Source organism: Haliotis rubra, unplaced genomic scaffold (assembly GCF_003918875.1).
Source record: "Haliotis rubra isolate DU_JTF1 unplaced genomic scaffold, ASM391887v1 Scf70, whole genome shotgun sequence".
NCBI classification, from domain to species: domain Eukaryota; kingdom Metazoa; phylum Mollusca; class Gastropoda; order Lepetellida; family Haliotidae; genus Haliotis; species Haliotis rubra.
The window spans coordinates 1,022,501-1,034,697 of NW_025767413.1; the positions used below are offsets into that span (position 1 = coordinate 1,022,501).

The following is a 12,197-nucleotide window of genomic DNA, read 5'->3' on the forward strand; positions in this document are numbered from 1 at the left end:
GACAGGTGGCTGAAACATTCTATTGTGAGTGGAACCAAATCGCTGAGCAAGACTGATAGCTGAAACATTCTATTGTGAGTGGAACCAAATCACTGAGCAAGACTGATGGCTGAAATACTCTATTGTGAGTGCAACCAAATCGCTCTGCAGACTGATGGCTTATACCATACACAACACTAGTTCCGTTGAATGCATCTCAATGTTAATGATTAAAAACAATAAACATGCTGATAAGTTTTGTACATCAACATGCTTTTGAGGACTGCAAACACTTCAATTAGGCCTACATGATGACACAGAATGTACATCAAGCCGTGCTGTTTTGAAGCATTACAGCATGCCATTTGAAGCATTACAGCATGCCATGCATTGGTTACATAATACATGGACTCAAGAAATGACAAATGATAAGGCTATCAATAAAATATGCGTAATGACCCACAGTTGCCTCGTTTACCGCTTGTCTATACCACGCTATGGCTTACAGATCATTGTGACCCTGACTGTATGATCTGGTTATAACCTACCAGTTGTCTCACTGCAGTCTCGTGTATCCTTTTTCGTAAATTTCGTGATGCTTTCACGGCGTATACTCCCCTCTCCCCTTGGTCCTTAAATTCCCCTTGTTTAGAACTTCCTGCCATCGTTTACATATAGAAGTAGGTAGGTGGCACAACATTCCACCTGAAGAAAGAATGTGTAACCTCTGCGACACGTGTGATGTTGGCGATGAATTTCATTTAATTTTTCTCTGCCCTTTATTGAAACATAATCGGAAAAGTTATATCCCAAACCAGTATGTTAAAAATCCCAATATTTTAAAATGTAACTACTTGTTGAACAGTAAACACATAAGTGTTGTTAAAAACTATGTATATTCTGTAATACCATGATGAATACTGTAGAATCTTCCATGTAAACCGGGGCGGTGGGGTAGCCTAGTGGTTAAAGCGTTGGCTCGTCACGCCGAAGACCCGGGTTCGAATCCCCACAAGGGTACCATGTGTGAAGCCCATTTCTGGTGTCCCCCGCCGTGATGTTGCTGGAATATTGCTAAAAGCGGCGTAAAACCAAACTCAGTCAGTCCATGTACACCATGCGCCATCACATGTATTCCCAACTGTATACTTGTACCTGTTATGCCGAGAATCCCGGCCTGAGGGTAATAAAAGTTCTGTCCAGGGGCTCCTTTTACACAGCAACCTTTACTACGGTTAACCTTAACTCACATTCTTTAATAATAATATAATAATATAGATCATTTGTAATGCGCTTGACTCCACAACACTTGGCCATGCTCTAAGCGCAAACACAAGACAGTCAATAGCGAAGAAAAAGAAATGTCTTTAGATGAGATTTAAAACTTGAGAGAGTTGGAGCAGATTTAATGTCTGTAGGGAGAGAGTTCCACAAGAAAGCAGCTGAATATTTGAAGGATCTATGTCCGAAAGTTTTGAGTTTATATGGAGGCACACCAAGAAGTGTTTGATCGGCAGATCTGAGATTCCTCGGTGGGACGTAGGGTGAGACAAGGGCTTGGAGATAAAGTGGAGCAGTTCCATTTAGTGCTTGATAAGTTAGAGTTAAAATCTTAAACTCTATTCTTTCTCTGATTCTCGACCAGTGGAGGGACTTCAATGCAGGCTTCAATTCTTTAACATTGCACTAAGGTTACCTTAGTGACTTACGATCACCTTAGCGCTGTGTGAAAGGAGGCCGGCCTGTTCTGTTCTGTTCTGTACAGTTACAAGCGGCATCCAACACACACTCATGATATAGTCAGAATTGTACACTCGACTCAGTAGATATTTCTTATGGATGTTGAAAGGGTTTTGTCCTTTCTATCTTTATGACTTTGCACCCTCTATTCTTGATAAATTATTCATTAAGATGATTATATGAATATAATATAATTAATATACATGATATAAATGATATTAAAATTAACAGGTTGAGGAAACCTCACATCGATTGAACCATAGAACAATTAACAAATTAGTTATGTACGTTACATTCATTGAGGGATATCACACACACAGAAAAAATTTAGTTAATTGAGTAATTGGGTTCTTGATCACTTCAAGTTCCTTAAATTTGTCCATTTTCCAAAGGTCACAGTCACAGTGCTTATGTCACCTGGCTTGATGTGTAGAGTTTTACATGAACAGATCGACTGACGCCCTGCTCAGAGCATGGTTTGAAGAAACAATAAGTGCATAAAAAGATATATGGATTGTATAAAAGACCAACGGATGCATGGTGGAATGATCGATAAATTTAAGAGGTACATCGTTTGGATGAGCAGAAAAATATTCAGAACGAACGATGGTTGATTGAAGGAAGGACCGATGTATAAAAAGATCAGTGGGTTGATAAATTGATGAAAGCGCTATGGTTGTAAAGGCTGTTTGACGGTGAGGCCTCTGAAGGACTGAGTGAGCAGGGCCGTAGTTAACTTTTCTTAATAAGGGGGCCACTATCAATGCTCCGCCCCCAACACACACACACACACACACACACACACACACACACACACACACACACACACACACACACACACACACACACACACACACACACACACACACACACACACACACACACACGCACACACACGCACACGCGCGCACGCGCGCGCGCACACACACACACACACACACACGGCAGTGTTCCAGCCATATCGTGAGCCTCTGAAGGATGTATTGGTAGATGGAAGGATGATAGATGACAGTACCCATGGATAGATTGATAGTAAAACACCGATGGCTGAACGGAAGAAGTGTCGATACAAGAAGAGATCGAAGTGCAGATGGATAAAGCGATGACAATGTACATAAAAAAAGGTATAAGCAGATGGATGAACAGATGGGGTGAAGTGGTATAAGCAGATGGCTGTATAGACTGAGGTGCAGGTGGGTGAACAGGTGGAGATGTGGAGGTATGAGTAAATGGACGTGTAGACGGAGGTGCAGGTGGATGAACAGGTGGATGAACAGGTGGAGATGTGGAGGTATGAGTAGATGGAGGTGTAGATGGAGGTGCAGGTGGATGAACAGGTGGAGATGTGGTGGTATGAGTAGATGGAGGTGTAGATGTAGGTGCAGGTGGATGAACAGGTAGATGAACAGGTGGAGATGTGGAGGTATGAGTAGATGGAGGTGTAGATGGAGGTGCAGGTGGATGAACAGGTGGAGATGTGGTGGTATGAGTAGATGGAGGTGTAGATGTAGGTGCAGGTGGATGAACAGGTAGATGAACAGGTGGAGATGTGGAGGTATGAGTAGATGGAGGTGTAGATGGAGGTGCAGGTGGATGAACAGGTGGAGATGTGGTGGTATGAGTAGATGGAGGTGTAGATGTAGGTGCAGGTGGATGAACAGGTAGATGAACAGGTGGAGATGTGGAGGTATGAGTAGATGGAGGTGTAGACGGAGGTGCAGGTGGATGAACAGGTGGATGAACAGGTGGAGATGTGGAGGTATGAGTAGATGGACGTATAGATGGAGGTGCAGGTGGATGAACAGATGGAACTGGAGAGGTATGACGAAATATTGACGTATGAAAAGATATGTACAGGGGGGTGGGGTGAGGATGGAAATGCATTTATGAACTTTTGCATTGAAACAGCGATGAGTGTGTGTACAAATAGGTGGATGACTGATGTACAGCTGGAAGTAACAACTGATGGTTAGAATGGCTGGCACAGATGGAGGCATGATCAGAGAGTCAGATGTCCACACACAGTATCAAGAGGAAAGCAGTTAGTGTTGTTACCAAGCAATGACAGCCTTCCCTTTTGTTTCTCACTGATTCCTGGCTTACCGTATCATTCAGTGAAGACCATGTGTTTAGAATGGAAAAGTGTTCAGGATCTTATGAAAACGGTATGCTTTGACTATAATTACAGATGTCTTGCCTTCAATACTTTAATTCTCTATTTTCATTCCTTCAACAGAAGGTGCATAACAACGGTAATTATGTTGCCTAGTAACCAGGTTGGTATTGACGTCAAGAATAGTGTGAATTACGTCAGGGACATATCGTTGCCTAGCATCCTCTACAGTCCTTAGCAACACAGCAAATTATTCAAATCCAGTGTCTACTCAGTTAGGGTGTAATGAGTGTTAAATGTCCACTACCGGGGCTCAGTAAAGAAATGCAGGGACGTTCGTCAACATACATCTTTACCGCCAAAGAAATCTATTAGAAAGTAATGAGCTTTCAGTGAAATATTCTACATTTCCGCATTCCCACTTAACAGAACATGTACAATGTCATTTATGCAATTCTAATCCAATGTGTCGTAATTTTCATCAAAATAGCCCACGAGAATAACAACATTCACACATATTGTCCATGTTCTATGTGTTTCTGCAGAAAACGATGACCTTATTGACTTGTGATAAACAGCAGCTCATTTGCAATCGATGACAATTAAATTGTGGGAAACATAACGAATGGAAGGCAAGTCAAACTGATGCCGTTATGAAAAGCTGGTTCAATATTTAGACACGGTGCTGAAATACAAAACAGGGCCATGTTACAGATGAAATCAGCGTTATTTTAAATATAAATGTAAACTTGTCTCTGTATTTATTCACATACTAAAGTCATCATCTTTGTCCGGATGCGTCAGTTTTACATAGAACTGAAATCGGCCTTTGGCACTATATTCATTTACGTGATAGACAAGTCTCATTACTTCACAGAACCGCGAAGATACGGGATAGAATTGGTCTTCAGTAACCTGCGCTTGTCGTAAGAGGCGACTAACGGGATCGGGTGGTCAGGCTCGCTGACTTGGTTGACACATGTCATCGTATCCCAATTGCGCAGATCGATGTTTATGCTGTTGATCACTGGATTTTCTGGTCCAGACTCGATTATTTACAGACCGCCAACATATAGCCTGAATATTGCTGAGTGCGGCGTAAAACTAAACTCACTCACTCACTCACATTACCTAACAGACGAGTTATGTTTTACACAGAGACAGATTGTAAGGAAGGTGATCTTTTCTGGTGATTTACCATATTTCCTAACACTCTCCACGATACGACGATAGCTGCAGATGTCTTCATTACAAAGATATAATTCAACATTCTTCACTTCTGTTTCGATATCAGCAAGTTGTCAGTTTTCAAAAACACATACCCCTGAGCGATACAAATATCAAAATAACTTCTTTTCTAACTGCGTGCTTTCAATATCGTAAGGTGAAATCTAGAACGTTCTGCTTCTCCTGTATACTTACAGACCTCTGTTGTAAGGCAATATCACCACAGTTTTAATACGATTTGTTGTGCTATTGTCACGGTCAGATCTCCCGTTCAGATTCGACCACATACTTTGTGATAGCATTGTCCCTATCGACTCCACGATTGGGTCGCGATCTGACACGATCATCACGATCGGGGTCACCGATTTGGGACGATGTGGTACGTGCAGGTACGTTCCGATACGTTCATCACTAACCGATGCACTCTGTTGGGATAGGATACGGTTGTGGTCGCGATGTCTTTCACGATCACGATCGAGGTGATCACGATTTGAGCAACGATTGGACCCCGACGGGTATATATATACAGCCCGACTCACCATGGACTTCACTGTTTCTTGAACTTCAACAGAGTGAACACTACAACCCACAACCACGATTGATTCCGATCACCACGGTTTGGAAGCACAACAAGACGCGATATGTTGCGCTTTGTTACGATTCAATACGATCTGATGCGATCATTACGATTGACAATTAATCGTGTTGATCGTAGAACATTTTTTAACCGTCCAAAATTGTTCTACGATGAACACGATTGCCACTGACCTCAAGATCTGAGAGGATCACCACGATTAGTCCACAATTAAGACCACGATTTTAGTCGTGGCGCGAATCGTGATAGTGTGAACTTAGCATAATGAATAACATCAGCAACTAGATCATCGACGAGGTTACATATACACTGGCGTACTTGAACCCTGTGTATATATATGCTTTACTTATAACATGCATCTTTATTGTACTGGGACAATTCTTATAGGTTCATTGGCCTTATCTCGACACCCATTTTTGTCTCCTACCATGAAGAACGCGATGAATGTCCAGTTGTCTACAGGCCGACGAGTTAGTCAGGTGAAATGGATTTTAAGGTCGCAATCATGATTTTTGCCGTTATTCAGCGACGTGAATGCGCGCAGGTACCTATGTGCGCGTGTGCGTGCGCACGTATGAATGTTCCTCTCTCTCCCTCTATTATGTGTATTTCACCCAAGAATTCCATGTTTGAATGGAATGACCCATGTTGTGTCCCTTTGCTGTGCCAGGGTGCTATGATCACCGGTTCAAATCCGACATTCAAGCTGTTTATGTTTCACGTTTTCTAAGCATAGTACTCGTACTAGTGGATTTGACACACTGGCCAACATTATTAAAGCCATTCCTAGTTTATGATACGCTGCAATATAACGGAAATCAGCTTTAAAACGGAATAAAACACAACTCACACAGTGTTCATCCGAATCATCCGTATACCCATGAATAGTGAGCGAGTGAGTGAGTGAGTTCAGTTTTACTCAGCTTTTAGCAATAGTCCAGCAATATCACGGCGGGAGACACCAGAAATGGGCTTCACACATTGTACCTATGTGGATACCCATGAATAAGTCCCCTGACACGCAAATCATTTAAATCATACACAATTTTCTGCACAAATAGAAAAGAAAATACAAAACAATTTTTAATTAAGAACACTCAAATGGGATAAAACGATAATGGATGGATTGTAGTTTCTTTCGTTATAACGGAGCGTGTTTATAACGAGGTAGGTAGTAGATACGCCAGCATAGTGGTAAATCCATCAAGCGTGCTGTGGAGACATACAGCGAGGATACATTGCACTAATAACTCAGCCTCTTTGCTCATTACCGACTCCATGGAGCACCTGCGGACGGACAGGTCAGCCATGTGGCCCTGGTGGTAGCTTTCAACCGGCGGAAATCAATATACGGCTGGAACAGTGTACACACGGACTGCCTACCACGATGAGGTCGTATACCGTATGAACGAGGGTGATGTTGATGATGGGTCGGATGCTGCAGAGGCTGCAGAATGTTTCAGTCCCGGTGGTGTGTTGATAGTGGGAGGGAGCTACCGTATTCCTCCTGGCTTCCTGTTTCATCAGCTGTTCCTTAAGAACAAGAGGGACCAACGGACAAGCCGTGCTGTGCTGTGTCCGTGGTTGCTTTGGTTGGGTTGTTGTTTTACGCCGCACTCAGCAATATTCCAGCTGTATGCGGTGTAAATAATCGAGTCTGGACCAGACAATCCAGTGATCAACAGCATAAGCATCGATCTAGGTGAAATTGGGTTTAACGTCGCTCATATGACGACGTGCATGCGTGTGTATATGGATGTGCAGCTGCTCGTACTAGCCCAGACTGAAGCTGGTTTTATAGTGCTAGCTCACTGAGATACCATGCCGCAGTGAAGCATGAATACCCCACTCAGACACATTATACTGACTCCGAGCCGACCAGTCCTTGTTGTACCAATTAATGCTGAGCGCCAGGCAGGGACCAACAAGTACCATATTTTAACGTCTTTTGGTATGACGCGGTCGGGGATCGAACCCGCGACCTTCCGCTCTCCGGGCGGACGCTCTAACCACTACACCACGGAGGCGGTCAGGTGGACTTGTAGTTAGTTAGGGTACGATGACATGTGTCAACCAAGTCAGCAAACCTGACCACCCGATCCCGTCAGTCGCCTCTGACGGATGGGATGCTGAAGACCAATTCTAACCCGGATCTTCGCGGGTAGTCCACGGTTGGATTTAAAGGCAGTCTACTTATCAGATTGTCTGCAAATCATGAAAAATAGTTTTAAAAAATAGCCAACTCTTCCTTAACTACTTACCCCCAAATAAAGTATACTTTATTGTATTTGATATTGCGATAACCCTACCCGATAAGATTGGTACCGCGAAACCAAAATATGCAAATGAGATCAACGAACAGGAACTACTTTTTCCTATTTTGATTATACCATTTGGTAAAAACATTTCCAAAATGAACATTGATTAAGTATTCCGAGATCTCTACAGTGGTGTGGGGACGTGATATTTATAGGTAACGCTTGAGTAATTACGTGTGATCACGAGTTTTCTGCATCTAACGGCTCAGTGAACGTTGTACGACGCTGTCTGCAGCATCATGTTGATGTGGATGTTGTCTGTAAATACCTGATCCCGGATCAGACAGCTTGAGACAGACGACCCAAGTCGTGATGCAGTCAGACACACAACAACCCGACACATATTACCACTATTTGGTCTACAGTTTAGACGCCTGTGTGGGGAAGTAGGCGCGTGGTTTGACCTCGAATCCCCACAAAGCGCAAAGGTTGTTGGTTGGTTTTATAGTTTTAGGGCGACGTGGGCCAATAAGAGGCCTATTTGCGCCCAACACATTGACTTGATTTAATAAACAATCATAGGTAATTTCATTGCCAAAAGGAATCGTTTAGTTAAGATAAAAGAAACGACAACACTATTAATTTGGATAGATGTATACATATATCGAATAACCTCTGCTTTGTGTTACGGATTAAAAACCTTAAGTAATCACTTCCATTTCTGAAACATGAAATACTCATTCAATAAAAAAGCAGTAGGTTCAGATGACAGAGTGTTAAAATGATTTAAAACCACAGAACTAAATCTGTCTAAGCCATTCGAGAGCCTGTCTAGATTACATCATATTTTCCAGATGACGAGACAAAATCTAAAACTGCCCGTTGCACAGACCCATACATGATATTGGGGCCCAAAACTGTTTCTAATGAAAATACATCATCAACCTCAAGTACAGCACTTCTGAGATTATGTCTTATGTTGTTATGCCCAGGGCATGTAATTAGATAATGTTCGATATTTTCAGGCGTCTCCAAATTGCAATGGCCACATTTAGAAGAGACCGTCTTATCTATAATACTCCTGCAAGCATTTAGCCCACAGTGTCCAAGTCTGAGACGTGAAAGAATAACCTCATCACGCCTTTTACGACGACGAATTTTATGACCAGATTTTAGTGATGGTCTAAGTTTGTACATATGTCGGCCGGTAGTACCTGTATCCCACAACTGCTGCCAACTCCTTGTAACAGATTTCGATAAAACATTTTCATAATCTTTAGGGATTGGTTGAAATTTAAATAAATCAACTTCAGGAAACTGTAACCCGGATTTGGCCAAATTATCTGCAATCTCATTCCCATGTATTCCAACATGTGCTGGGACCCACACAATGTCGCATGCAATGTACTTCATGTTTAAAGATGTATCCAACTTTAATATCTCATGAACAATGTCATCTCTAGATCCATTTGCACCAGCTTCTATAGCTTTGATTGCTGCCATGGAATCTGTAAAGATAATTGAATCTGAACACCTTAGCGATCGATAAATTGGGTATCCAAAAAGCCCCAGCAGTACGATCATTGGATGGTTCTTTCGATGCATCAGTGTATATATGTGTGAAATTAGAATAATTTTCAGACAGAAAGTCCTGAGTTATCACTTTTATTATGTTTTGGTCCATTCTCTTATTCACGATTAAATTGAGTTCAGAATTCAATCCAGGCTTCAGCAGAAGCCACGGAGGTGTGACAGGCGGAGCAGAAGGATCAACTGGGTTACAGTTGTAAATACCATGTTGATCAGCTAATCTCTGTATATTCAAGCCAAAGGATAATTTGCCATGGGTCCAGTCTCACATGACATATTCCACACAGTCATTAACAATCTCAGTGACTGCATGGTGTTTGTTCTTGGTTTTCATTTTCAAGAAATATTTCAAAGATACCTGTTGTCTTCGAAGGTGAAGGGGTATTTCTGAACACTCAACTTGAAGTGCTGAGGTTGGAGTTGTACAATATGCACCAGTGCATATTCTCAAAGCTTTAGACTGAATTCTATCAAGCTTATTAAGATGACATTTAGCTGCCGACATATACACCTTACAACCATAGTCAAGTCTGGACAAGATAAGGGCCTTGTACAGCAATAACATAGTTGACTTATCAGCGCCCCACTTTGTTTTTGAAATACACTTTAATAGATTGATGATCTTGTTACATGTGTTATACAAATGTGTGATGTGATGAGACCATGTTAATCTTTGATCAAAATACACACCAAGAAATTTGAACACTGACACCATTTCCCGTTTATGGTGTCCAAGAGTTAAATTGATATCATGAGGGATCTTATGTCTTGTGATCATCATTGCCACTGATTTTGATTTTGAAATCTTAAACCCCCATTTTGAACACCATGTACTGACTTTACTTAAGCAGTTTTGTATAGATTCTATGACAAACTGAAAATTACCAAAGCGTCTCCAAAACTCCCAAAGGAAAAGTATGCGGAGTAATGTCCCTTTCAATGCGTAAAGACCAAGCTCCTCACGGTGCGTTCGACGAGCTCTCTATACCGTCTTCGCCACCAGTCACAGCTCCCAGTTGGTTCTGTGAGTCTGCAGTCTGATTATTACAAACAAACGTGAAGTCATCTGAGAAAACCTAAGTCAGTTGTAAATCAGTTCCCCAATTCATTTTTCAAAATTCTCTGAATGGCCATTTACACACTGGTGGGAGGCAGCGACGAAACATTGATCGCCATGAAGGTCACGCGCTGAGAAGGAGTTCGACCACAAGATCACCCAGCAGATGGAGTACCCGAACTGACAGGGTCAAGTCTAACTATAAATTAACTATACATGAACTATAACTTAATCTATATCAGCTTCTCAAACTGAAGGTCAATCGCAGCTGATGTGGAAGGTATTTCCAATATACTACAGGCCTTAGCTTTCTGATACGGCCGGCCAAACATAGATAAGGTGTAACTGTTTATACGCGGTATTGTTCATACACATGCTTGTAGTGCCTTGACCTCAGTCAGGTGGAGCTCAATCGGTGAACTTTGATTACTGTTGTATCAACCCTGGAAATCACTACGTAAACACTCTTCAGTTGATACACAAGAATAGCCTATACATGTACTTGCAATTTCATAAGGTCCTGTTTTGCTGCCGGCTGCAAGTCACGCAGTAGTGGAGTAACCGTTGTTCTCCTTGTAAGTGGTGTTGTTGGTCGTCATGGTAATCGTGCTTGTGACACTGTGATTCAGTTATCATTTTCCCGTTGTTCAAAGCCTAATGCAAAGGTGCACTGCAGTTCACTATTTTGCTGAAACAATTACCAAAATAGGGTCGACCAGGGGTTCGAACCTACGACTTGAGGATCCAGGAGCGACCAAGGTACGCAACTCCGTATAAATAACTACAGGTCCACCGTGATGCTAATAAATAAGGCACTCTGAACGTTATACCGAGAGTCGAAAGTGACAGATAAAGCCAGCAGCCATCCCTGCCAGGCCGTAGAAGAGACTCACAGTCCAGCTGTATTCATGTCACGTACGGAATGCGAAGATTAATCAATTAATAACTCTACAGATGTCTCTAATTGGGAGATACTAGTAGGTTGTCACAGTGGTCACACTGAATCATATGACTTCGTCCTTCACTGACGGCTAATAACCACTAATTGACCAGAACAGCCGGCATACGGAACAGCAGTCGGGAAACTGAGAAAAATACATTATTCCCATCAGAGTGCGTCATCATACAGACATCGTTTAAAGAGGTTTCCAAAAATCGATATAAATCTTCATCTGCAGATGCTGTTGATTACACTACCAAGGTTTATGTTGGATAAGTAAGGGCGTGTAGTTAAGATAACGGTTGTTTCAATGGAACACATATTACAGATTTTGTTGTGTATTAAAATCTCGCATGATATCCTAACGCAATACACATGAGACGTTATTAGACATAACTGTGCAATTAATCTGCAAATGGACATACATTGAACGCGATTCTCCGTACTCTCCGAGAACAAATCAAGTGTATCGATCGCCTGAAATTACCTGGCTAATTCTTGAGTTCCAGCTCTCATTTATACCAATTTAGAGACGACAACGTCAGTTGAATTCTACGTCCGGACAGACTGTTTGTTCAAGGCTTTATTTTATATAGCTCTGGTTTTGGGTAATAATTAATGAATTCCAGATTAACGCTTGAATTCTCTTTTATTGGCAGCATCTTGAATTGAGATGCCGATTGAGACTGACGGTAACC

General features: G+C 42.0%; 1 protein-coding gene across 1 annotated transcript; it reads right to left on the reverse strand.

The window, feature by feature from the left end:
* Window positions 1–2,127: 2,127 nt before the first annotated feature.
* On the reverse strand, window positions 2,128–6,964 carry LOC124258742 (keratin-associated protein 9-6-like). Its single transcript, XM_046692824.1, has 3 exons — window positions 6,942–6,964; window positions 2,834–3,530; window positions 2,128–2,181 (listed from the first exon to the last, which is right to left on the reverse strand). The coding sequence occupies exons 1-3, from the start codon at window positions 6,962–6,964 to the stop codon at window positions 2,128–2,130; spliced, it is 774 nt and encodes a 257-aa protein (XP_046548780.1).
* Between the last annotated feature and the right edge of the window lie 5,233 nt (window positions 6,965–12,197).